We start from the raw sequence: 23,167 nt of genomic DNA, 5'->3' as shown, positions 1-23,167 counted from the left end.
ATAGGTTCATCACGCCTGATCTTATTTTGCGTATTGATGTGGCACGGGTGTTTGCATTTTAGCTATAAAATAAAGGTGGAATCGAGCCAAACACATTGTGGTGTTTTTGTGACATCACCAGCTCTGCGCTGCATCCGCGCGCTCTCCACTGTCTTGTCCTTCCTTACGATGTTGAGCTGCTCCACTGCTATTGGCTGGTCGAAACACCATTGCATTGATTAGAAATTCACAATTTGAGTGTGTATTGGCGGTCGCGGTAGATTTGCCAGTCATCTCCTCGGTGTACCCCGGCTCTTTGTGGGAGCAGAACTGAGGAGGCAGAAGGAGAGGCAGGGTCGGAAACAATAGAGCTGAGGAGCCGCTGCGCTTTGTGCCTCATTAGCGCTGCCCGGAGCGCGCGCACGTCCACCACGCCAAGATGCGGGGATTTTAACGCACGCACGCACGCACCTCTACTTACCGGATTCTCTTCCTACCCTTACGTTTGAGTTGTTGAAAGAACCAAGCGGGTAGATATGAATTCTGCCGAAGCAGCCGACGAGGGACCAAACGACTCAGACACGGACGCCTTCTTCAAAACAGGTAGGGCTGATATAATATCCGCGACGTGGGGTGGTGTTTACATCCATTTGGGTTTTTTTAATGCAAAAACATAGAACCAATATCAAGAACAGAAAAACAAAAACAAACAAGCATACACAGAAATGGATGTAAGTGAAAACGCAGCCTGATGATGCAAACGCACAGAGTCTGATGTTGGTGCGCCGCGTGAGCAAATCAATTCACTCAAACAACTCAGTGTGTTTTTAATGAAAGACTACATGACTTAACTGTATAAAGATTAATGCGTGATTCAACAGTTATACTACTGTTCCTAGTACTACATTCAGTAGCAGTGGACACCATGGCTTTGTTTGACAGCTGCACTTCTCCCTGTCACTGGATTCTGAGCCTATCAGTATTGTCACACACACACACACACACACACACACACATACCACGCTGATGTTACAAATGATGAACAAGAAACAGCAATGGCTGAAAGATGAAACTAATGATCAGAGCTGAGTGTTTGGGGATAAGCTATAAGCCCCTGTTCATGGAGCTGTGCTTGCCTGACTTGAGTAGACTCTCTGTATCCTGATGACTAAACTAAACAGCTAAAACAATGATACTGCACTGGACACTGATTGGACAGTCCATATTTTGAACCAGTTTTATACACTTTAACTATAATCACTATTAGAAATGGGGTCTGGGTCTTTGGTGGATCATTTAATAATTAATGAATGATTGGTGATTTGGTTGAAGTTCTTTGGGTCTGCTGTCTGAAAGAGAAATTGTAGGCGTTGGGGGTTCCATTAAAGGGGTCAGTGAAAGGGTTGGGGCATTGGGGGTTCCATCAAAGGGGCCATTATCATCACTATATCAGGCATTAATTACATGCTATATACATGTACATCCTAGTTTCCAGGACATTTAATACTTCTCACTACTCGCCATAATGGAGATACAATATCACATCACACTCAGAAAACAAAGGTCAGATCTAAGAGCCTGAATCTTTTGGTTGCCTTCAAGAGGAACCTTTAACACGTCTGTGTACAACCCCACAAGAGTGTTTTCCCCATCAGCGAATGTTCCAAGGCTAAGCATGATTGTAACTAGTTGTTGTTGCTTCATGCTGCACAAATAAACACCAGCTAAAATTTTAAAAAATACTATTCACCAGCATCATTTGGCCATCTTCATGTAGCTGTGCAATGCATGTGTGCCATTAATCTGCACTTTATGCCTGAATGAATGTAAGATTTCTGTTTTAATGCTGAAAGGTTTTTCTCTTTTCTTGTGGTACCTTAATGCAAACCAGGTTCTTTCACTCGTTTGAGTATAACCATCTGAAAGCTGGAATGGTGGGAGCAAGATGCAGGCTTGAGCAAGTGTTGTGGTGATGTGGCCACATATCGAGCACTTTCCGTAGTTACGCTAAGGAAATCTTGCTCATTTAGAGTTGGAGAGACCCTGAACCGCAGGCACTGTGAACAATCTAGGTTTTGCCCAACACAAAGCTATAGAAATATAATCTAGACTATAGAAAGACAGCAGATCTGATTCTTGATTTGTTCAGTCTGGACGTGGAGCTTAGTGGACCACAGCGCTGCGTTTTGGGTGAAAGCTAAGATGATTTACAGATGGTATAGAGGTCTGAGAGCATTATCAGAGATGAGAGAGTGTCTTTGCTGTGGTTCGTTCAAAGCATATAAGGACATCTGTCTCAAGCAGCACTGGGAGATCAGTCATCAGTGTCTGTATTAATACGTCATGGCAGCCTCTGCCCCAGGGGACGCCAAAAGATGAGGAGAGGGATGAAGAGAGGGATGGATTGGGCCAGGATACGGACAAAGGGAATGATGGACAGACAGATCTGCAGTGAAACAGATAGTGAGATCTAGCCTGAGACCAACACAGTTTGAATGGAAAGCCCTCCCTTCTACACCTTTTCTAAAAGCATTGGGTGTTTGCCCTCAGAGAGAAAGGCATTACGTGGCTGAGTAAGCAGTAATCCATTCACAAACTGCTGTCTGAAAGAGCTGAAGTGGTTTTATGTCCTTAGCCGTACGGCACTCTTTTGCTTCAAGTGTATTCACTGCTTACAGACGGATTAACCCAGAGCCAAACTCACACTCATGCATGGACAAAGACTTCAGGCTAGCCAAGGCTTTTAGTGCAAGTTTACAGCCCTCATCCTATTAAGAGAGATGAAAAAAAAATTCACCCCTCCTTCAGTTGTTCTCATCATTTGTTCATTTGAATCATCTGGAATGATTCAGGCTTTCTGGCTATTAGAAAAGCAGCAATTTGGCCTACAGTGCTGGTTTAAATGAGGCGAGCTACATCCAACTGAAGGGCGGACGTGTCTTCAGGTAATAACAGCAGGAGATTGGCACAGAACAACCCTCCAATCAATACCTGTATAGCTTTAGCCATTTTGTCAACAACAATTGCCTCCCTGGGAGCCTGACAGAGTACAGCTGCAGAGCCTGGCTCCAGTTTTGCTCGTCCTCTCGAAAGCTACTCTACACGACACAAGGAGGGTTTTCTGTATTGATTAGCTAATCACTCAATGAGCTGGGATGGAGGCCAAGGCCTGGAATGAGGTCATACTGAATTCATCCCAAGAGGTCCAGGTTAGTGATGCGACTTGGCTACTCTAATCAATTTCATCTAAATGGTGGGGTTATAGAGATATTTAAAGAGCAACAAGGACCAAAATTATAAAACAAAAAATAAACTGTCAATACATCTCATGTAAATGTGCCTACTTGCCTCTTAAATGGAGATTTCCCATGTGTACTACGTATATATTGCTTACTCCCCCTCATCATGATGCATGTTATATTCAAAAGATTACAACTGAGAGTGGATATTTGTGGGCAGGCACTTCACTTATTTAAAGAGGAGGTCTGATATTAATGATACAGCTCTCAGTGCAGGGTTTTTAATAAGTAACAATTTTGCTTCAACTTCGTAAATGGCACAAGTTGTGTTGTTTTGAATCCCTTCCCATACAATTCACAATGCAAATACAGCTAGGTGATTAAAGTCTGCTTATTTCAAAGGGTATTTACATGTAAACTGGAATCTCTGAGCTTTTTATATATCGTTTGTCATATTTTTATGCGCATGAGCTGACTGGCTATCTTTGCTCTACATAATAATACCATAGTCATTTGTTATGCCCTGATATATTTCTTTGATATTATTTACAAATATGTTAAATAGTGTTGTGCATGGGGCATGGTGACTTAGAGGTTGTCATATTTGCCTCGTACCTCAGGGATTGGGGTTTGATTCCTGCCTCTGCCCTGTGTGTGTGGAATTTTCATGTTCTCTCTGTTCAGGGGTTTCTTCCGGGTCCTCTGGTTTCCTCCTCCTTTGTACCTTCTAGTACAAAGACATGTGTTGTAGGTTGGATGTGTGTGATTGTGCCCTGCGATTTGTTGGCACTCTGTTGAGGGAGTCTCCTGCCCTGTGCCTAGAGTCCCTTGAGAAACGAAAAAGCATGAATGGATGGATAGACAATATTGTACACATGAAACTCTTTTTTTGCTGGCAGTTTGTTAGCAAACCTAAATGTTATGATAAATGTTGTGAATCTTTCAATAGGTACTTTTAAGAGGCTTCCTAGACGGACCTAACCATAGAGGGTCCTACATTTATTTTTGTTGTAAAATATATACATTAAATAATGTTTAAATAATCTTTCCGTTAGAAAGTTCCCAGTATCTTGGACCAAAGTGTATTAATACGCAGGGATCATTTGTGTATTAGTGTACTGGTTGATTATACAGTGTTTACAATGTGATTACATTATCAACTCAACAACATACTAGCAAGTCATTCAGTGGGCTGTTAGTCATTTGATATGCATATGTGACTCAGGCAAATCCATTACATTACACCAATGTTAAAGGTAGAACCAAAAATGAAATCGTTTAACGTCCCTAGAGTCAGTTAGAAAATGTAATGAAATCTTGTAAGATGAAACATATTTACATGTACATTACATTTGAATAACACAAATTTGATCATATAATTTAAACAGGCTCATGCTGTGTACAGTGTAACATTGGAGACGCTTTCAGAGCAGGCTTACTGGATTCACTGATTGCCTTGCCTAGCGGGTAGGCTTTGTTGTGACAGACGTTGGCCCTCTAGCATTGTGTGTGTGTGTGTGTGTGTATTTGTGTGTGTGTATTTGTGTGTGCACGTGTGCGTATTCCCTCCTCCACTCTCTATTACATTCTCTGCCTCACACACACAATCTAGCATGGAGAGAACAATAGGAGGAATCTGGCCAGTGTCAGTCAGGACAATGAACACGCCCATGGTTTGGCTTCATTCTGTGTTTGTGTGTGTGTGTGTGTAAGAGAGAGAGACTCTCTCCCTTTCTCCCTCTCTCTCTCTCTCTCTCTCTCTTGCTCTCTTACACACACATTTTTGTAGAAGCAGATGGCTAATTGGCCAATGTAAGCCACATGGGTAATAAAGAGCGTAAGAGGAGATTTGACTGGATTATTGAGTCATGATCTGATGTTAAGGGAGAGAGCAGGAGAAGCAGGATATCCCCTTCGTCTTATGGAGCCAGCAGTTTCTAAATTCACCAGGCAGAAACATTTGCCTCTACCGGGTTAGTGTGGAGAGACAGTTAGCACTTCTGGCTAATAGGGTCAGAGCTTATTAGCTGATGCTTGAATGAAGCTTTTAGGTGGATTGGAAGAAAGATTCTCTAGAGAGCTCTGGGCAGGCAGCTGTGTCTCTGCTGATAAAGACCCATGGCTCTTTAAATTTGTAAAGTTAAGTGTTTGTAATGCAGTAAAATTGGTTGACATTTTCCTTTCAGTTTTCAACTTCACCACCAAAACCCATTTTTCGGGAATCTGTATTCTCATGATTATGCTCTTTGACAGTAAGACAGTCAGTGTCTATTAGTTAGATAGCTGGATCTACTGAACCTACCATCATGTTTTTGAAGGTGGGAGAAAACCCAAGAACCCAGAAGAAACCCAAACAGTCCGGATGAAAACAATCACAGAAACTCCACACAGGCAGTAACTCAAGCTCAGGAAGGCACCAGGGACCCTGAAGACCAAGCCTATTATAAAATCTGACAAAATAATGACTTTTATAGATAGAATTGAATGATACATTTTTACAAGTTATATTGAAAATTAAGGATTTCCCTTGATTTTAATATAGATCTGTGTCGCTGTCTTTGCTAACTGATGAGAGCTGTGAGAAAGAAATGCTATGATGTTGCTCTTTCTTACTCCTCTGTCCATTTCGCTTAATGGTTTTTTTCTTTTTAGTGAATGATTCAGTGAATTGTAGAAATATCAGATGGATGCTGTAAGGATATACTTAAATTCATTTTAGGTCCCAGTATAATTATCTTTAATTTACCTGAAATTACCTCTAAGGGAACCTTATAATGCTGACATATATGGACAGACCTGTATTGTCTCACTGTGTCACTATTAGGAGTATTAGAGGGATGAAAGTGCTAGTGACAAACATTATTAACTTCTAGCTTTAAAGGATCAACGGTCAAGAAGATAGATAGATAAATGGATGGATGGGTGGATGGATGGATGGATGGATGGGTGGATGGATGGATGGATCAATGTATAATTAAATATGTACATATACAAAACTATTAGGTGTTTCTCTTTGACATTAAATTTGGTTACACATCTGTTGAAACGTCTGTTGATCTTTTTACCATTCATCTGCTCTTTGCTGTCAGTTGTCAACACATTCAATTGTACATAGAGATAAAAGGCCATCTATTGATTATCATTGATGTATTTTGCTGGCTGCAAGACCAAAGAGCAAAAGGTCATTTATTATTATAAATCATTAGTCAGCTATTCTTAACTTTGGATGGTTTTCTATATCACAGTTCAGTTAGTTACAATTTTTGTCTGATACTTTCCATAGTATTTCCACCTCCAACAAATTTAGTATCGTCAACTAGCCTAGGCTATTTTAGGATAGGAATAATATCATGGGCTGAGTGTATTGTCTGATAATTGAATTGTCCTAGTGTCATATATGATCTGGCAGGAGTCTTGAGATCTGCTATATGATTGCTGTGCTTTAGCATGGATGGGAAAATGGACCCATGCTAAGAGCTATTGATCTTTGTGTGTGTGTGTGTGTGTGTGTGGTGTGGGGCATGGTGTTTTGTACCTACCAACTACACAAAGAAAGTATGATGTAATATCACCGCGAATGGGCAGATTTGGAATCAGTTGTAATCACATTCATGGAGTTTCAACTACATCCTTACACAGGAAGTTTGCAGACCATAGAACCATCAGCAGTCTGGCTGTGGTTCAGTGCTGATTTATGCACATACTAACCATGTATTGCTGTCCATAGGCAACTCAGTGCAGGTGTAAATTCTTAAATTAAAGCTGACGTTCTGTGCTTTAGGCTGTTATTCATTCTCTGTTCTGCTGTGCTGGACTATAGAAGTGAAAGAGCAAAATATGTCATTTCCATCATGTGGGCTTGAACATGCATTTTTTCCGGGTTATTAATTAGCAGAATGAGTCTGTTTAGTGTGGAGATTTGGAAAATGTGATCTGGGTTGTCTGCAAGATTTTAGGAACTTACTGCAACATCTTCAAGCACCGCTGCCGTCTCCCCACAGATTGAGCATGTAAGATCAGCTAATATAAAAAAGGAGACTCATATAAATCAAACCTTTTTGGCAGGATCTTTAGAGGGAGTAATAGCTTTGGTAAGCAGAGGAAATGAAAATAGGTATTGAAATAGATCTACTGGAGATTCTATTGCTCATTTGTTCTTCATCAGAGGGGGCATATCAGGTTCATCTTGCCCAATGAGGGATCACTCTGACTGGCCTAGCAGCCCCAAGGACATGCCGGTGGAAGCAGAGAGGACTCATGCATATTTAATATCCCGCTTACTCAGTCTGCTTCACAGGTACTGTAGATAGGATGCATACAATGGCATATAAAGATAGCTCTAAAGATATTGCAGATAATAAACCTCCCACTGTAGAGGATTCATATTTGCATTAGGTGAGACTGTTTTTAGCTTGAACGTTCTTGAATAAACCCGTAGGCATACTTCAGACTAAGCTCAGTAGATGCATGTGCTTTGCATATTCTTTGTCGTGGCATTTAGTCTTGGTCAGCATTTCATCCCCAGAGGTGATTCAGACCTTTGTGTAAATGCAAGATCTGACAGTGAAATCCTGCAGTGCAAGCACTGTGTTCACCACTTACAATGCTAGACTGGAACACTGGAAACACAGACACACACACACACACACCACACACACCACACACACAATCCTTCCAAACTATCCATCCAAACAGATGCTGGTTATGCATCATCATTCAAGGAGAGGAAAAAACCTGGGATGGACCAAATACAGAAAAGGATAGACTTACGTACTTAAAAGAAATCAGCTTGGCCAAGTGCTTCTATAGCATAATATTTCACCAGTGGAGAAAAAAATCTCTCTCTGTCTCCCCTTCCCTATATATACCCTGTTTAGTTTTGAGTGTGACATATTTCAGTACAGTTGAATATGCTATATGGACCTACATTCACCCTTCACTTTATTAGGAACACCTGTACACCTGCATGTTATCATGCAATTATCTACTTAGCCGATCATGTGACACAAGTTAATTTTCACCTCACATCAGGATGTCATCCCTGAGTTTATCCGTGGAACGGTTGTTGGTGCCAGATGGGCTGGTTTGAATATTTGAGAAACTGTTGATTTGCATCTCCTGGGAATTTCACACACAGCAGTCCCCCGAGATCACACAGTCTATGTATGTAAAATGGATTTATGTAAAAATGGCTACAGATTATGGAAACAAGGATATGACTAGACTGGACATTTTAGTTAAATTAAAATGTACAGGTCATGAAAAATAGGCTGCTATTATTAATAGGCTTGATTTCTGGATAAAAAACAAGGCTGTCTGGATTGTTATGCAGAAACAGAAGCATGTGAGACAGTTAGTATAAGTGTGCATAAGAACTGTGTCAGGTTTTAAGATACTTAAAATAATGTGCCAGCTGTTTTGCTTATTATATTAAATGACAGTGTACCAAAGAGTACTGCTGCAGTGTTTAAAAGGAATCGGTGGATGCATGAAATATTGATTTGAATTTTCTGATATTTATTGTATTTACAGTCATTTGTTTGGTATCTAACACTATATTTTCTAGTTCCGAGTATGAGTATTAATGATAATCCTCTCCATATTACATACATACATACATAAGATGAGTATTAATGATAATCCTCTCCATATTCCCTGTCTACACATAGATGAGTTCAGAGATTACAAGTGGGCTCACACTCTAGAGACCCTGCCAAGACGTGTATGCTGGACGTATAAGAATCATATATTACTACTTACTAGAAACATCTGGAAAAACCATTCAGTGTGAGAGATGGAATGAGTGAGACCCACTTATTGAATTCATGAGCTTTCGGCTGGCCGGGTAGGAAAATATGTCTTACAGATAATGGCATGAGGCTGGTTTTCTTTCCTACCAGATAATGAGTGTGTCTGAAACTGGGTGAGCTGGAGCAGGTCTGATGGATGTAAGTCTAGATGTAAGCCTCATTTGTATGACCATGTTAAGGAACCAGTGAGTATAGAGATGATAGACACACTCCTGGATTTGCTGACCTTGCTGACCTAGCTGAGCAATGCACCATGAAAAGATGTGTGTAGTTTTAAGGCTGCCGAACATGAACAATATATTTTTGTGTATTTGGTATGTTATTGCCGTGTTTGAGGTCAGGGTGAGAGAAAATCATAGCTGTGCCATTAGCCTCATATGGAACACAGCTGCTGGATTAATGAACACATCATGAGCGTTGGCACTGCACACATACAGCTTCTCTGCCAGTATAAACCAACTGGTTGCATTAAAGTAAAACTCAGGGAAATGTAAAGTAAAAACAGAAGTGCTGTGGCTATAGTATGAGAGTAGTGAATAGATGGAAAGAGTTGAAAGGCGATTGCAATGCAAGTGTAAGAGGATGAGAGTATAGGATCTAGGTAACCTAATAAACACAAAAGATGAAAAGAAGCACCAACATTGGTTTCAGGGTTGTATTCAGTGTTCCAGTGCTGTAGTAAATCACAGAGCCTTTGCAAGTGTAAGGCATTCAGCAGTATCAAAGACAGACAGCGAATAGGGCCAGATGGAAATGGTGACGGAAATTTACACAGTAAAGCTTCTGCATGTTTATGAACTTGGCAGCACAGCGTACATCAGTGTCATGTAATAAATGTTGCCATCGGTTCAGAAAAGCAAGATAGTAAATAGAAGGTCTGAGGGGTTACTATACAAACTGAGCCCAGTCTACTCTACTGAGTAAGTCTTTAAAATGCTTCTCTGACAGCATGGCTGGATTTATACATCAAACTGAAGTTAAATTACAGCTGAACAGTTCTCTCAAGGGAGGACACCGATTACAACTAATGCATGGAAACACACACACACACACACACACAGTTGCCTTACTATCCTTGTAAGGCCCTTCCACTGAATTAATTACTAATGCAGCTAATTAATTCTATGCCAACACCTGAATCTAATGCTAACCTTAATCTTAATAACCAAAAGAAACCTTTTAACTAAACAGATAGATAGATACCTTATTAAATTTATGTCACTGCACACACACACACACACGCACGTACAGACGTATCACACTTTATTCTACTCTTTACCTAGAGGAATTTGGTGACTGTGGTTAACACTCAGGAGCAATAACGTTCACAAGTATGTAAGCTGAGGATTTTATCAGTATTCGTCTGGTATGTTTCAGAGAAGGAAAGGAGCTGGGGTCTTGTGGGTACGTATGTTGGAGCTGAAAATGGCTGAGGAAGTCTGGCTTGAGTGTGTGTGTACACAGAAAAATGGTTGGAAAGGGTCTAAATACCGCTGACATAAAAATCTCTCCTCTCCAGCATATGGAGATGATGGAGAAAGCAATCCTATTTGCCTCACCACAGATGAATTTTAGCCAGTACTGTGCGAACTGAGGCCTGCGGCGTCCCACTGCTCTCTGCTCCACCATAGTCTTGGCAAGAAGGCAGCCAATTGAAGTTTTCCTTTTCCTTAATTGGTAGGAAATAAAGGATTTTGTAAGTCTGTTTGCTGAAATGAGTGGAGCATTGCTTTGTAGAGATGGTGCATTTTTCCCATTTTTTGGGGAGTGCTGAAACATGCATGTCACTAGCAATTACAAATCATGTTGCCAGCAATTAAAGGTCATTTTTGTTTGGCTTGTTGCCATGCCTACTGAACCGCTGGATGTTATTTTTTTGTGTTTAGGACACGCAACAGAACGGTTGTGTTTCAACCAGTCCCAATGGACTGAACAGATCCTGTATACAGTGTCTGTGGATTTTATTAAATGAACAAAGAGGTTTGCTAAAAGACTTAAAGTGATTTCAGATTACTGGCTTGTGTGCTTAAAATAGCTGGTGGGAAAATCTTGGTCATATGGTGCTTGGGAGTCTCATGAAGGTTGCATTGACTTTTAGTGTATTATGTGTGCATGTATTTGGAAAAAAGTCATTTATTGATCAGAATCAATAGGAACATCAATGAACAGTGTGTCAATAGATAAATAGTTTAGTTCTAAAGTGTACTTGAGATCCGTCCGAGATATTGTACCATATCAGAAATTCGAACTGATTTTTGATTAATCATTTAAGGAAAAATTCATATATCTTTTAAGAAAATGCATATATCTTTTCAGTTAAGAATACCAATATATACCAACATGTGCTAGGTCCATACTGTATGTTCATGCTGCTTTTAACAGAATTAGTGCTGCTGAAATGTCATTAACTGTGAAGCACTTCCTTGAAAATGGTATTTTTTTTTCTGGTATTATACCCAATCCCACTTTATTAAAGAATTTATCAGCTAGCACACTAAAAGTAATTGGAGTATTACAGCAGTTCATCACTGAGATTAGGACCAACTGCTTTTAACAAAAGACATCCCACTATGGCTTAGAAAGGGATTGCTGCTCTGTCTGTCTGAAATCTGATGACAGAGGATTAACAGAGTAACCTCTTAAGCTGAACAAGAGCAGATCACATCTGTTAAAGCAAAAACAAATGGCAAAAGTGCTTAGATTTTAGAGCAGAAATCTGCTCTTCTAAAAGGGTTTTAGCTCTTTGTTAGCTTGGCAGCAGTTAATTAGCTTAGTTCAGTTTTAATGGGTTTCCCTTAAGGGTTTTAATTCTGTTGGAATAATCAGCTGTGCTCTTTCTCTGCTGGATGCTGAATGAATTTCTAAAAAAGCACAAAAGTAATGTGCTAACTGTTTTAACCAGATGTATGTCTCTATCTTTAGATGATTGGTCTAAAAGATGCTGCTTAGTCACTGGCATTGAGAGATTTGGATTTCACTTTAGCACTTGAACATCTAGAATATCATGAAGTCTAATAGAAAACGGTTCATTGGAACAAGTAAATATTGCATTGTTGTTTAGAATGATCGAGTATGTGAATACATGCAGTGTAACAGTGCAACGGCTGCCTAACAGCTCCAGGGTTCTCAGTTCAGCCCGGTGATTCTGATGTTTTCCTTGTGTGTGAATGTGAATGCATTTCCTCATTGTTCTCTGGTTTCCCCCTATATATATACATATATAAATACTTTTTACTTTTTAGTATATTAGTGTATTTTACTATATACTTTGTAAAAGGTCTAAAGTCCATAAACAGATGTCACATACTTACGTTAGCATTAACATTAACATTCAATTGTTTTGTTTCTAAAAAGCTGAATCAGCACTGAGCCTCTCTACAATTGGAGGTTGACTCATTTTATGGCATTCAATTAGCTGGAATGAGTGGTCTGCTAAAAGGCAAGTCGGAAACAAAAGAAGGCACCAAACAAGAGCCCGTTTGTTCCCGTTTGTCTCTTAAAGAGCTCCACTAAAATTTGTGTTGTGGCATATACCTTCTGTTTGGTCCTGTGTAGCCAGTTGGTTGTTTTCTCACTGTAGAGTGTTTGTGAATGCTGCACCACGGGTCTCAGCTGAGTCAGCCATCAGCAGGTCCGTCCTTCAGTGACATCATCACCTGGTGTCCAGGCGTTAGTGAAAGAGCGGAGGCGGAGGAGAAGCTATTGGGTGTGGGGTTAATGGAATTACGTCTCTCAATCTGTGAAACGAGTCAGCTATCGATGGCTCATCTTTACATACCACACTTATGTAGCAATGAGATTTCCTTGGGGAAAAGATCTGCTTTATCACATCCAGTTTTAAACATCATTCTTTTTTGTCTGCTGGAGAAGTGACCCACATCTGGTTTACGGTGTTGGCCCTGCATGTACTTTGCGTCAGTGGAGTCATCTGGTTTCTACACAGACAACTTGCGTCTGTTGTGATTTATTTGGTCTGTTCACATCAGCTGTATGTGATTTGGTTTAATTACAGGAAGACGTTCATTATTATGGGCATGGAAACAATGGATTACGTTTTGCACTTTAAAGTAATCACCCAGTAATGTTTGCTATGTGAACTCTGGGTGAATGCTCCCAAAAATAGCTCCGGTTACAGCTCGCAGAGGGAAAGAGAGAGCAATTAGTCTTTCAGTGAGGGCCCCACAACTCCTACTGTTTTATTGTGCTGCATTCTGATTACACCAACCTTATATATAACAATCTGCTAAATCACAGTTCGTTTATAGCTCCATTCTTTTAGACAAAGTGATCAGAAATCAGGAAGCAACATCTTATCTGATCCAAAATAAGTACTAAATGAGTTTGGTGCATTTTGGATTATATTGAGCCTGCACTGAATTCCCTGCTACATTTCTGTATGGACTCTTAGACGGAAGAAATATTCCAGAGAGTGTGTGAGTTATGGAGACACAGGCAGTCCCGTGCCAGGCTTCATTTATATTGACAGTCTGTCTGCGGCTTGAGGGCTGCTAATGCCATTTACTCCTTTCAAGTAGTAATGATGATTGTTCTATTTGGCAGTAAGATGCTCCATTCTCCAAAGGTTATGGAGGCCAATGAACCACTGCAGTGACCAGAAGCCACTGAGCGGGAGAGGAGAAAGAGAAAGAAATGTACAAAAGTAGCTAAAGGTTGTTCACTGAATTAACTTCACTGAGAGAAGCTTTGCAATAGCCTTAGGATATTGAGGTGCTGTTTTCTGCATATCTTGCATTTACGTTAGAGCTCCTGCGTGGAAGAAAACCACAGCAGGAAGCGTACATGCAACCACTCCTCACAGGCAGGATTTTTAATGAGCTACAGGAGGTGAGTTTAGAGACTTTAAAAAGAAGCAGTCTATCTAAAATGAGGAAGCAGATCTCCCTAATTGCTGCCTGCGGTGAGTGTAATCACAGGTTAGGCAGCTGGTTAATGTAGTAATGTAGTAGTCTTGATAAATAGATGTTTAAGACAACACTATTGTACTTGGTCGGATTCTCATCTGTGTACACACATACAAACATTTTCAGTAAGAAGCTGGCCAATTGCAGGAAATAAGAAGGACATTCAGAGGGTTGGTTTTAGTACTGCTGATGGCTCTGTTGTGAGTTTGTGGTAAGAATATGAGGCCACAGGAACCACGCACTTGGGGGACAATGGCAATGCCGACTTCCAGCTCCAGGATCCTCAGTTCGAACTTGAGCTTGTATTACTGTCAGCATGATGCTTGCCACGTATCCGTGGAGATTCCTCTGGGTTCTCCAGTTTCCTCCCATTTTTCAAAACATGCCAGTAGATAGGGTGGCTGCTCTAATTTGCCACTAGGTATGAATTAGTGTGTGAATGTGCTTGTGCATGCAATGGACTGCTATTCGAGGGTATGTGGTGCCCACCTTATGCCCAGTGTTACCAGGAAAAGTGACCATGACCAGGATGAAGCAGCTATAGAAGATGAATAAATAAAGAAACCAAACAGGTTTAATTTGTTAATTTGCTGGCTGCTCTACTTAACAGCACTCTGCTGCCATCAATCAATAAATAAAATACTTGGCAAATAAGATTGAATACAGTCAGTATTGTGAGGGAGGAAAAAGGTAACAAGTTGCTCTTTTGTAAAATAGGAAAATAATAAACAAACAAACAAAACAAAACAAAAAACAGCATCACACAACAGTCAAAAAGCAGATTTTAAAAATGAAAAATGAATGTACATTGTATTGATGGTGTATTGATTACCATGACGTTTATGTTTCACTTGTTTCATTGAATCCTTGCAGTCAATATAAGAAGTTACACGATTATTTAAATGATCAACACACTGACCCTGTATTGATGTTCCACCAAGTGCTATAAATGTTCAATGTTCACTAGCTCCTCTGACTGCTGCAGTGCGACTGACTGATGACAAAAATACATTGGCCGTCTTCCTCGCTGCATCTCAGCCTCACTCTCCCTTTCGCATTCTGATGTCATTCTGACCAAATGAAGGACAGACGTGATGATGATGTAATCGCTGCCATATCCTATATTATTATTCTTCCCTTGTCCCATATGCCTCAGGACAGTCTTGTCAGCTAGCTCAGCAGATGTATTCTAAAAGAATTTGGCACAAGGTACTGACTGTCTGTATCTCTGTCAGACACACACACACACACACACTTGTATATGGGGGCCTTGTTTCTCCTTTCAGTCTGGCTGTGCAGCTGGACTCCAGACTGATAACCCCTCCAGAGCCTGGCCTCTGCACACCAGAGCCATTTAACAGGTCATGTCTGCCAAAGGAAGTGTGGCTGTTAGTCCTTTTCACTCGAGTAGAAGGTAGCTGTTCACAGCCTGGGTTAAACAAAACCACCTTTGACTATATCCTATTTAAAATCCTGCCAAGCCTACAGCCTGTATAACTTATCACTGTGAATGGCTAACCTGGTTTTCTGTGTCACATCTCTTATGTATGTTAAAATAGCTGTTTAGAGAGGTCACTAATAAGTATTCAAGCCCTCAAAATCTAAAGTACCTCATTGCTTATTTATGGCCACGGGAAATGACTGTATGCTGTCTGAGTGGCGGTGTATCAGGGAGCGCAGGGAGCTGTGTGACATGAGTGTTTTATCGGGCCGATAACTGCAACCGTCTGCTGGGTGGGTGTGCATGAGTGAGTGACTGATTTCTGAGTGGGTGCTTTCCATGCAGACAGACTGGAGCAGCTGATGCATGCATACACGCACATGCACACACACACACACACACACACACACACCAATATCCACTTTGATTCAAGTTGCTCTCTTAATCTAGTGTGTGTCTGTGTGTGTGTGTGTGATAAAGGGGTTGAAAAAGCAGACATCTACAGCTGAACAAGCACATGCATCAAAGCGTTAACTTTTTTTTTTAAAACTTACAAACAGATGGTTTGAGTGTTTCTTATTATGAGGTACCCTTTGAACAATTTGGACACTACTCTTGCAGGCCATGTTCTTGAAGTTATGTTTTTGAATTTTGAGTGAAACCTGGTGTTAGGAAGGTTTCAAAATTTCTTGCATCATGCAGCTGGCTAACCGTTGGTTAATATGTTTTGCTGTGCTGGAATGTTTTGTTTACATTCTACATCTGGGGATATAATTGGATTGAGAATATAGATTATCCAGAGTAATTTGGTCCAGAATGTAAAGTACACAAAGGTAGTGACAGCAATAAGCATTCTGTATGAGGTGAGATTTTTTTTTTTAATACTCCTGACGTAAGATACTTAGTTTCCTGTACAGAAATCCCTGGATCCAAGAGCTGTTAATGTCAAAACTGTGGAGTTTAATGGACCGATCATCCGATCATGCCTAATCCAAGTGAAAAAACATTCATAAATCTAATTCTGACTAAATGCTGCCCGGGGTGAAGAACATAAAGGTTTGCACCAAGTCCATTTTCCTCTCCGAATTTAAATTTCTATTATGCATAGAAAAGGTATCCAGATATCTTGCTGTAAATGATCTTCTGAAAGGAGTGTCTGGAACTGTACATGTACTGACACGTTCACTGCAGTTATTCTGCTTACTGAATAATTCATAGTAGTTACTTGAATAATAATTTGACGAACTCAGTTTGGTGGAAATAATTTATTGTAATATATATATATATATTTAAATTTGTTAGTTGATGCATGACCTGAGGTTGCTGGCTATTAACCAGATTAAAGTGATTGCATCTGCATATCAATCTGGGAAGTATACAGCAAAGTATACCTGCTATGTTGGCATGTTAGCAAAAAAATCTGTGTGCACTACATACACTCACCAGAGGCATCAATGATCTCTGCTATTTCCCTTCCAAACCTTTTTTTCTTCATATAATGATTATAGCAAACATCATCCTTGGCTATTTGTTCCAAGTTATAAAGAGGTCATTCTATTAGGAGTTTCTCAACTCTGTGACATACGAAAGGTATCGTGTCAGTAAAAGGAGCTTTATAGTGTTATATCAGCATGATCAGAGAGAACTTACGGGGCTTTATGACAGTTGTGTATTTGCAGTAGGAACCTTTTATCCACTAAAAAGTAGTTAATCCAGATGCAAATATGAAAGATAGAAGAGGAGGAGAAAACAGAGGCCTTGTGAGAAAGAGATGGATTTCTTCATGAATGTATGGATCATTTTGGTTTATTTCGATGATGTAAATGCTTGTGTAGAGCAGCTAAGCTGTATACACTTTGTTGAATGTTCTGAGCTTAGATATCACAATTCCTCCACAATATCAGCAATTCATATTAAATAAGAATAGATTTTGTTTGGCTTTAAAATGGAATGTTGTGCATCAACATCTCTGTGGCAAAAAAAATATGAGGTACAGCCAACGATAAAAAATTACCTGGAGTTATTCCGTGTCAAAACAGGGAATTTGTTTAAATTGTGACCAATTTTTAGTCTCAAGATTTCATAGCCAAAGAACCAGAAGTACTGCATTAAATAGTGTGTCCAGGTGTCTGCTCTTCATCACAGTTACAGAGTGAATTCAGTAATATCAGTAGACCGAAGAGAATACGCAGACCTCAAATTAGTCCTAGTAAGAAGTAAGTGGTTGTATGTAGACTAGTAGTCTGGTGTTGAGAAATGACTATGTAGTGAATGTGAAGAGGCTTAGAGAGATGCAGGGACAGCTGTTGCTCAGACAGAGCTCAGGATCTGTAGGTCCCACCTGCTGTTTCTTTCTGCTGTTTAGAAAGTCAAACATGACAAATGAGAGCAATAGGAGAGATGGTTTCCTGAGATCTGGGTAGGCAGAGGGCTAGAAATAGCAGGTTTTGAGGCAGACCAAATATAAACCTGGGATGAAGGATAAATCGAAGACAGGTGTTCGTGGATGAAGAGGAAGGGGAAAAAATCCCCCTCATTGTATTTCACATCTGACTCCGGCTAGCTTGTGTGACAGGTGTAAGGAAAACATGACTAGGCAAGTCTAGATTTTTCTAGACTACATGAAATGCTGTACTGCACTGGGCAAATCCCTTCACACAGAGTGGGAAAATCAGTGAAATGATGATATGCTAAACCACAGAAAAAATGAAGTCAGACATTTTAGTCACAACCAAAAAATGAACAAAAGTCATTTGAAACACACCATCATTACTCAAACTAACATCAAACTCACTAATCCTAGGACAGGAGGCAAGAATAAATGTAGGCTTCATTTTTACATTTTGAAATCTTTTTACCAAATGACAAAAATGGGATTTCTGTCTGTCTTGGGCTTGCCCATGTTCAGCATTGAATTTTTGACAGGTCACACTCCACAGTGGTGGTTAATGACTCATATGGAAGGAGACACTCAGTGCTTTAAGAATTTCTAGCTTTTCCCTAAGCATTTCTGGTTTTTACCGAGCATACTAGGGGCAAAAGTAGTTCACACAAATGCTTGTTCATAAGCATCTAAAACTTTTAGGCATTGTCTTCAATCACTAAAATTCTGTGTAAGGTTATCCCAACAGAACATTTCACACTGAAAGCCAGCAGTGTTCTGACTAATTTTCTATCACTTGTGTGGATAAAATGATTAATTTGTTTATGCAAACTAAAACAGGTCCGATTATTCGATGTCCATTCTACCAGCAGAATGGAACTCCATTCGGCCACAGGAAATCCTACCAGCAGAATGGAACTCCAGTCAGCCACAGAGCCACAGAGTTTCTTATTGAACTTCTCAGAGTTTATAGATTGATTGATAGTCCAGGTTGTGTCTTATTAACTTTAAAAGAGAAAAAACTTTGGTTAAAGCTGCTAAGTGACATGCAGCAATAGTTTTGTGTATCCCTGACCATCGCAAGTTTATGTGGTTCTTCTCCAACCTTCTGCCACAAAGTTGAAAGCAGACACTTGTATAGGTCTCTGTAGGCTGTAGGAATTACAATTTCCCCTCACTGGAACTAAGAGGCCCAAACCTGTTCCAGCATCTCAATGCTCCTGTGCACTCCTGTTCTTCACTCTGATGGTATCCATTGATAGCCTAATGCCTATACACTTCAGATGAAAGTGGTGTTAACTCAAGTGTTATCACCTATTGCGGAGCCATCCTGTATCTTAGATTACCTCTTTTCAGATAAAAGCCTCTTCCATCCCCGTGTACAGGGCAGGAAGTTGGATAAATGGAAATGGCAGACTGACTAAAGGAGAAATGTGTGGCTTTAACAGTAGTTTTTTTTAAAGATGCAGCGTGTTTAGGTCACTTATTGATCGTCTGAGTGGTGTCAGTAGGCCTGTCTCTCCATTTGCTGCTTTTTTCCCAACTGAGCCATTGTTAATGCAATGTAAGATTTTCTACTGTGTGCATCGGCTGAAATTATTTTCTTCACTGTAATAGAGTGGATTCTTTATTGCTACATACATTTTCTTTTCTAATATTCTTTATTGCATGCTCACAACCCTCTCTGCTTTTCCTGAGAGCTGAACCTCCCAGAAATCTCTTCAGAATTCTGCTTACATGCATCCTTTCTACCACAGTAAGCTGCTAATTTCAGAAATCAGACTTAAAGTAGATCTTTCTGTGATGGTCTAGCTCGAAGTCAGAGTTGGGAGAATCTCGTATCAATTCGCTTGAGGTTCTCATTGGTATCAATAGTTTAGAATTAAAGGGTCACCATGGCTTCAGATGAGATGCTGCATTCATGCTACATTATGCTGTATATAGGATTGAATGAAATTTATTATTACTTCCAGTAGGTCTAAAATGGTTGACTTCAAAACTCAGTGTCATTTGGCACAATGACATTTGGCATAATGTTCATAAATTCTTCGGAAGCATTCATAGATGCACTCATATTATAAAGCATGCGAAATGATAATAGAATTTTAAAAATGACTCTTGTGTTTCTGGGCTTTCTAACAGTTAGGTTCAGGGTATCAGGGTATTTTCCTGTCTTGTTGTGTTTTATTTCTTGCATATTCAGGCAATGACATCACATAGGATTCCAGCTGAATAACTAATTGAAATGCTCATAAGAATCCCACTGAAATTTCATGGCTGCTTTTTTTGCTCATAAGGTATAGATGTGTAACTGCACTTTCAGTGTTTATCCACAAAATAGTTTCTATGACGAGGGAGACCACCCTGCTTTTATGCAAACCATTCCCACCTCCTATAATCTACAGAAAAACATTCAAAATCCTCATACTAACAACGATATTTAGCTCACATGGAAATTCATTCACATTCCAATTATACTGTCTGTGTTTCACATGAAAAGCAGCTTTCTCTCTTTCTTTTACTGTGTGAAACACTAGCTGGAGTGTGCCTCACCTGCCTGTACCCCTACATAGGTCAGAGGGCAGAGGTCGAAGGATGGGCCCAGGGGTGGGAAACCCAATCTGTGCTTTGAGCTCTTCCTCCCTTGTTGTCACATTTTTTTTGTATGTATTTATTTATTTATTTATTTATTTATTTATTTTTAGAAATACAGCAGGCTTCAATATGATTAATGCCAAAGCCTATAAAAAAAATCACCAGCTACCTCTTGAGAAGCTAGACATTGTAAATACAAAGAAAGAAATATATAAACCTATGCCTATAAAAAAAACAAAAAAACCTTTGTAATAAAAATACAGGTCCCATTACTCTGTGCAATAACAGTGAGTGGAGGTAACTGCCAGTACTTGTTTCTGTTCATTTATCTCATACTTTTCTCTTTATTTCTAACAAAGAACATAAATGTCAGCTTTCTCAGTCATTGCTCAGCATTAGCTTGAATAAAGCATGCTCTTTATTATCAGCCTGTGCTGCACATACTTTTTTAAACCAAGATGGCCTGTTCCGGGCCTTTTTATAAAGCTGCATGGTCTTGGGGCGGCTTTGGTATTTCTTAAACCCTTCAGCTGGCCGTGAGGATGACCACATGGGTGTAATTATGACTATCCACTATCCCAATGACACACACACACACACAGAAAGAGAGAGAGAGAGAGAGAGAAGAGAGTCTCAATGAGGGTTTAAATTATTTTTAATATATGATTCGTTCAAATATGTTAATAATGATGCTTAAGACGCCAATAAATCAAGTGAGTGCATCATTCTGTGGTACCACACAGTAGCCTACTTCAGCACTTGCAAACCATCTGCACAGTAGGATATCTATCTATCTATCTATCTATCTATCTATCTATCTATCTATCTATCTATCTATCTATCTATCTATCTATCTATCTATCTATCTATCTATCTATCTATCTATGCATGTTGAATGTGTTTATGGTTAATTACATCTTTGTTCATTCTCTGGACACCCCCCCCCACTCGAAACCCTAGGGCAGCTTGAGTTTCACAGCAGGAAAAAAAGAGTCTGGCTGGAATATATGTGATAAGCGCAATGACTAAAAGGACTAATTCATTCATGTATTCATTCATTATGAACATATCTCCCTGCAGATATTCCCCTGTGTATTTTGCTTTTCACAGTTTATACATGTTTTTCAATCAGAGCTCATCTGATAAATTAGCAGTGACAGCTGTGGTTTGCGACATTCACTACATTCAAAGCTGCTTGGAGATTAGCATTAGCTGACTTTCTAAGAAATCAAGCTTTGTGTTGTTGCACACGAGCTTCCTGATAAGGAGAACAACAATTTATTTTTATTTGATATAGTGTATCTCGTGTAATGAACATATTGTTTGTACTGTGGGGAAGTGACAATAGTCCGTCTCAGTGTGTTGGTTTTATGGTGGAAGCGATGATTACCACATATTCCACAGATTTCCCACTTTGTTAATGTTCTGGGTGAAAAAAGGTCCTGCAATGAGGAATAAAACATTGTTTTGATGGAAAACATTAAAACTGCTCAGGAATTTAGCCCTGAACTCCTTGCCCTTTGTGTGTTTGTGTGTGTGTGTGTGTGTTTGTTCATACTGTAAGTGTATGAAGGTGAATGTGTTTTGGAGCCCTTATGGGATATTGGTGCTGAAAGCTGACTTTTCTCAAACAGCTGTACTGTAATCTACATCATCATCATCATCATCAACATCATCATCTCTCTCTCTCTGTCTCTCTCTTTTTCTCTATTTCTTGCTCACACACACACACACACACACACACAGCATTGGATCAGAGGGAAGCAGTGCTGAAAGCTTTAGTTCCCCTGGCAGCAGGGTTAAAGAAATAAGGGCCTCCCTTCCATCCGTCTGTAGCCAGACACCTGAGTCCTCCCCTGTGTGTGATATTACACTGACTCGCCTAATTAGCACTGTGCTGTTATTCTACTTTCACACACACACTCAGGCTGTTGGCAGTCCAACAGTGCCAGAAAAATTCATCCACATCTGCTTACACACAAGGTCCGTTTGTGTTTATTTGAGTAGAAAGACGTGGACAAAAATCTTTGTGTTAGATTCAAAATATTCGTGAACTGATGGAAACCCATTAAGCATGTTGCTATCACTTTAGACCTATAAGAGTTTTGGTGGTTCCACTCTGTTAAAGATTCAGATGAATTGCATTGCATATTGACAGAAGATTTAGTATCTATACAACCACAAACATCTCTATATCAGTGGTTTCTTTTTTTTTCTTGCAGACATTGTTCCAGATGTGTATATATCACACATCTGGAATAATGTTTGCCAGACCCCCACAGGACACATTTGAATGCCCTTAGAAAACCATTAAATGTATTTCAAACTGGCCTCCTGTTAAACTATTAGAAGATTCTGCATTTTGATAGACATATCATTAAAACATGCCATTACTGTCCATTATAAACCTGTAACATTTCTGCCATATTATTATTATTATTATTATTATTATTATTATTATTATTATTATTATTATAATGCATTCTCTTGTATGTGTATGTTAGTTTGTGTGTGTGTGTGTGATTTGGAACTTTGACCTTTTTTTCTGTCTGTCTGTGAGGTCAGAGGCAAAGTGTGTGGATTTTGACCTTTGTGTTTAACCTGAAGTTCAGCTGTGGTCACAGGAGAGCAGTGGAGCTTGTTACTGGTTGAGTATTGAACCTCCTGTTTGGAGTCACATATGAGGATCTGGAGGATACACTTCTAAATATTTAGTGTAGTGTAGTGTGGTGAAATGTAGAAGGAGCATTCCTGCCTTATGGATGCGTTAATTGAGAGACTTTATCTAATGAAGGAAA

General features: G+C 39.7%; 1 protein-coding gene across 2 annotated transcripts in view; it reads left to right on the top strand.

Annotated features, from left to right (window-relative positions):
• Nucleotides 1-23,167, top strand: part of kalrna (kalirin RhoGEF kinase a) — a 158,943-nt gene continuing 135,776 nt past the window's right edge. The window contains exon 1 of one of the 2 annotated variants that reach the window (XM_058391885.1): nucleotides 1-582. In XM_058391885.1, the coding sequence (XP_058247868.1) occupies nucleotides 516-582 (67 nt within the window). In that variant the 5' untranslated portion in view covers nucleotides 1-515. The remainder of the gene's footprint in view (nucleotides 583-23,167) is intronic. The other variant, XM_058391884.1, reaches the window with a different exon arrangement.

This window comes from Hemibagrus wyckioides, linkage group LG06, assembly GCF_019097595.1.
Source record: "Hemibagrus wyckioides isolate EC202008001 linkage group LG06, SWU_Hwy_1.0, whole genome shotgun sequence".
Taxonomy (NCBI): domain Eukaryota; kingdom Metazoa; phylum Chordata; class Actinopteri; order Siluriformes; family Bagridae; genus Hemibagrus; species Hemibagrus wyckioides.
Note: the sequence above shows the minus strand (reverse complement) of the source record. Positions and strands in the feature narration are given on the sequence as shown.